This window comes from Raphanus sativus, unplaced genomic scaffold (genome assembly GCF_000801105.2).
Source record: "Raphanus sativus cultivar WK10039 unplaced genomic scaffold, ASM80110v3 Scaffold5329, whole genome shotgun sequence".
Taxonomy (NCBI): domain Eukaryota; kingdom Viridiplantae; phylum Streptophyta; class Magnoliopsida; order Brassicales; family Brassicaceae; genus Raphanus; species Raphanus sativus.
Genome location: NW_026620629.1, coordinates 1 through 3,530, shown reverse-complemented (window position 1 = coordinate 3,530; position 3,530 = coordinate 1). Strand labels below are relative to the sequence as shown.

General features: G+C 35.1%; 1 protein-coding gene across 1 annotated transcript; it reads right to left on the bottom strand.

The window, feature by feature from the left end:
• Positions 1–856: 856 nt before the first annotated feature.
• Positions 857–3,499, bottom strand: LOC130507715 (PR5-like receptor kinase). Its single transcript, XM_057002384.1, has 3 exons — positions 2,315–3,499; positions 2,179–2,211; positions 857–2,100 (listed from the first exon to the last, which is right to left on the bottom strand). The coding sequence occupies exons 1-3, from the start codon at positions 2,337–2,339 to the stop codon at positions 1,010–1,012; spliced, it is 1,149 nt and encodes a 382-aa protein (XP_056858364.1). The 5' UTR covers positions 2,340–3,499; the 3' UTR covers positions 857–1,009.
• Positions 3,500–3,530: the final 31 nt, after the last annotated feature.

Sequence of the window (3,530 nt, the reverse complement as noted above, 5' to 3'; positions counted from 1 at the left end):
GAAGATTGATAACTGCTTTTGTTATAGATCTCATTAAAAAGAACAGTGGTTAGTGATTTAATTAAAGTAAATACAGTTATAAATTAATCAGTTATTGATTAATTTTATAGATAGATCACGTGAAAAAAAAATTGGATCCAACTAATATCAGTTGGTCATACTTCAACTTTAATAGTATTGATAATACTGCTTATAATACTGTTTTTTTAACTGCTTTCAATACTACACGTGTGGCGTTAGCACGTGACTTATCTTTGTACTTTTTGTGTGGTTATTTACTAAAGTGTATGTAAACCGAATTTAAGAGAAATTTTGTCCGGTTTAGTCTAGATCTTTCAAAAGATCATTTATTTCTCTCTTAATTTGATCCATTTTCATTGTCTTTCACATCGATGATGAAACTGATGATATAGATACCAACCCAGTTTCAAAATGGGTTTACGTTCGAAACCGTGGACGAACATGTAGCTGAATGACTCTCTATTGGTTTACTTCGGTTTGGTTTATGTGTAGCTGAAACAAAAGATATGTTAAATAGGGTTTTAATTACGCGTTGAAGTGTGAGCACAGATTTCAGTTGGACATCATCAACTACACAATACGAAGAGCTCTACACGAGATCAGTGCCCAGAGCAAGAGCTTCTCCTTATCGCACGTGACTTTTTTCATCACATGCATCCTCATAGAGATTCTTTCTTCTCAGCTTCTTTCTTTACTTTAATTTTTCATAATAGAGGAGTTTCAATCACATTCAAAAGATTTTCTTTCTTTTTTTTTGAAGACTGATCCATAAGATTTTTACTCCTTATGTTCCATGAATAATGATTTTCTATGGACTTTTACACGTTAATGAACATTTAAAACTGTTGAATACTGATTTTTGACACTCTTTTTTTTTTCTTTGACTACCTTCAGTTGAATTCTTATGTTTGTATAAAATAAAAAAGATCGAGTGTTTACTTTTTGTGAACTCTTTAAAGATTTTAAAATCTTTCTGAGTGTCCTAGTGTCAAAAGACTAGAAGTCTTTCACTCTCTTCAACAGTTTCCCAAGCCATTATGGCTGGAGTAAGGAGTGGCTTAGGTGGAACCACTAGAGCTTCTACACCTCCCTCTAACATTTCAACAACCTTTTTCATCGGTGGACGATCACATGGATTGGTCTGAATACACCACAAACCCACTAACGTCATTTTCTTCACTATCTCCTCTTCCTCTTCCATTATATGATCTCCTAATACTCTCATATTTTCATTCCTCTCCAGATCCTTATAGATCCAATCCGGAAAGTACATTGAACTCATATTAGACCTACAATTTTCAGCTCTCTCTCTGCTGGTCACACCAATCAGCTCAAGCACCACCATTCCATAACTATATACATCAGACTTATGCGAAACTGCTCCGTAGCTCTTGGAAAACACTTCAGGAGCAATGTAACCAACGGTTCCTCTCGCGTCCAACATGGATATGATGCTGTCGTTTTTCTTGCAGAGCTTAGCAAGACCAAAATCCGAAATCTTCGGGCACAAATCTTCATCTAGGAGTATGTTCTGTGGCTTTATATCGAAATGCACAATCTTTGATACACAACTCTTGTGCAAGTAATCCAACCCACGAGCAACGCCTAACGCAATGTCGTATAACGTTTTGCAGTCCATCTTCGTTGACATATCTTCGGAAATGAACTTGTCGAGGGATCCATTAGGCATGAACTCGTAGATGATAGCTCTCTTGCTACCTTCATAGCAGAATCCAAAGAGAGAGACGATGTTGACATGAGATGCTATGCTCATGCTAGCTAGTTCATTGATGAAGTCTTCCCCATTCTCTTTTGGGTCTTTTAAGATCTTAAGTGCGATATCCTGTCCGCTCGAATCGGGTAGTTTTCCTTTATAGACAGTTCCATATCCTCCTTTTCCAAGAACATGGGCGAATGAGTTTGTCATCTTCTTGACGTCTGCATAACTATATCGTTTCAACATTACAACCGCTTCAATCTTCTCGTAATTTGAATCACGCTTTCTTCTCGCATTCTTTGCTCTAACCATTACCACAACCGCAACAACAATGATCAACGCGGCTAAGGCGGATGAGCCTCCTACAAGAACAACAAGCAAAACTTAGGTGCTATGTACATAAATGAGCAACATAGTTGTGGTTGCAATGAAGGTGGTACCAAGTATGGGTTTTAACTTCCCTTGAGAATTATCTGCGAATTTATCAAATGAAAATTATGACTAATAAAACCAAAAGAAAACATTGCATATATATATATATACACGTCTTTATGGAATGAGGAAAAGAAAATTTACTTTTGGGTCCTGCAAATGGAGACATGGAGCTTCTGTTGTTGTTTCCCGAGCAAATATCATAATTACATATATTAGTTTATGAAAGTAGAAACCAATTAGTTGAACCAATATAATATGTATGCATGAAGGCCGAGCTACTTCTCTTCTATGGGAATTTCTATAAAGCTCATGATACATGACTATGGTTAGAAATGTACAGGGTTGATTATGATATTCACATTAAGGGTTTTGGAGACTTTTTCTTTTATCATTGGTTTTGATGTTTTTCTTTTTATATTATGCTTTAATCGTTTTCCTTTTGTCATTAAGTCGTATATGATTAATAATAGTCCATAACTTATAAGAATTAACCTTATTCTGTAAGAGAGAAAAGGATTAAAAAGAAAAGTTAGCCTAAATACTCAGTTTAGTTCTTGTGTGAACTAAGCTTTATATCAACTTGGTATCAAAGTCTAAAGATTCAACTCCATGACAGTGTTTCTATAGAAACTAGACGAGATGATGGAGGCGATGAACCAAAGGATCATTCAGACTATGGATGATAAGTTAAATTGTTTCTAAGAGTACTTCCAAGACACAACACCAAACAAGATGCAGTGTTTGGAGATGACAACTTTTCTCCAACACTTTTTGATGCTGCGTGCAAGGAAGTTCGTGAGCCGACCGAGGTGGTGCTAGAATCTTTGTGAGGAGAAGTTACATTGCAGGAAGATATATAGAGTGACGTAGAGAAACCCTAAAATATTTCTTAAGGTTTCATTCAAGTAGATTATATCTCAACAAAGGAGATTAACTTTTGTGTTGATGAAGTGCAGTTTCTTTTCAGTACCTAGAAATCATCTTGGACATGACTTGCTAAAATTATAAAACGAGCGGGCTACTAGTAGAACATGCAGAAAGACGCATAGAAGTTTTTTTTTTGCTATAACGATAGTCACAAGCATACCATGGGTTGGAGCCAAGGAAAAGCTCTGAGTGGAAAAAGATATAATTGATTATGATATTCTACATGAATCCCTTTTATATATGGTTTTGATGTTTCTTTTTGGGAAAATTGCCAAAACGGAACAAAAATTCAGCATGGTTGTCCCTATAGTATAAAACCATCATTTAGTTGTCATTTTAGTATAATTTTTTTCATAATCCCAAAACTAACCCTTGATTAATCTAATTAAACACATTAAACTAATAAAATTTAAAATAATAATAATTAAAA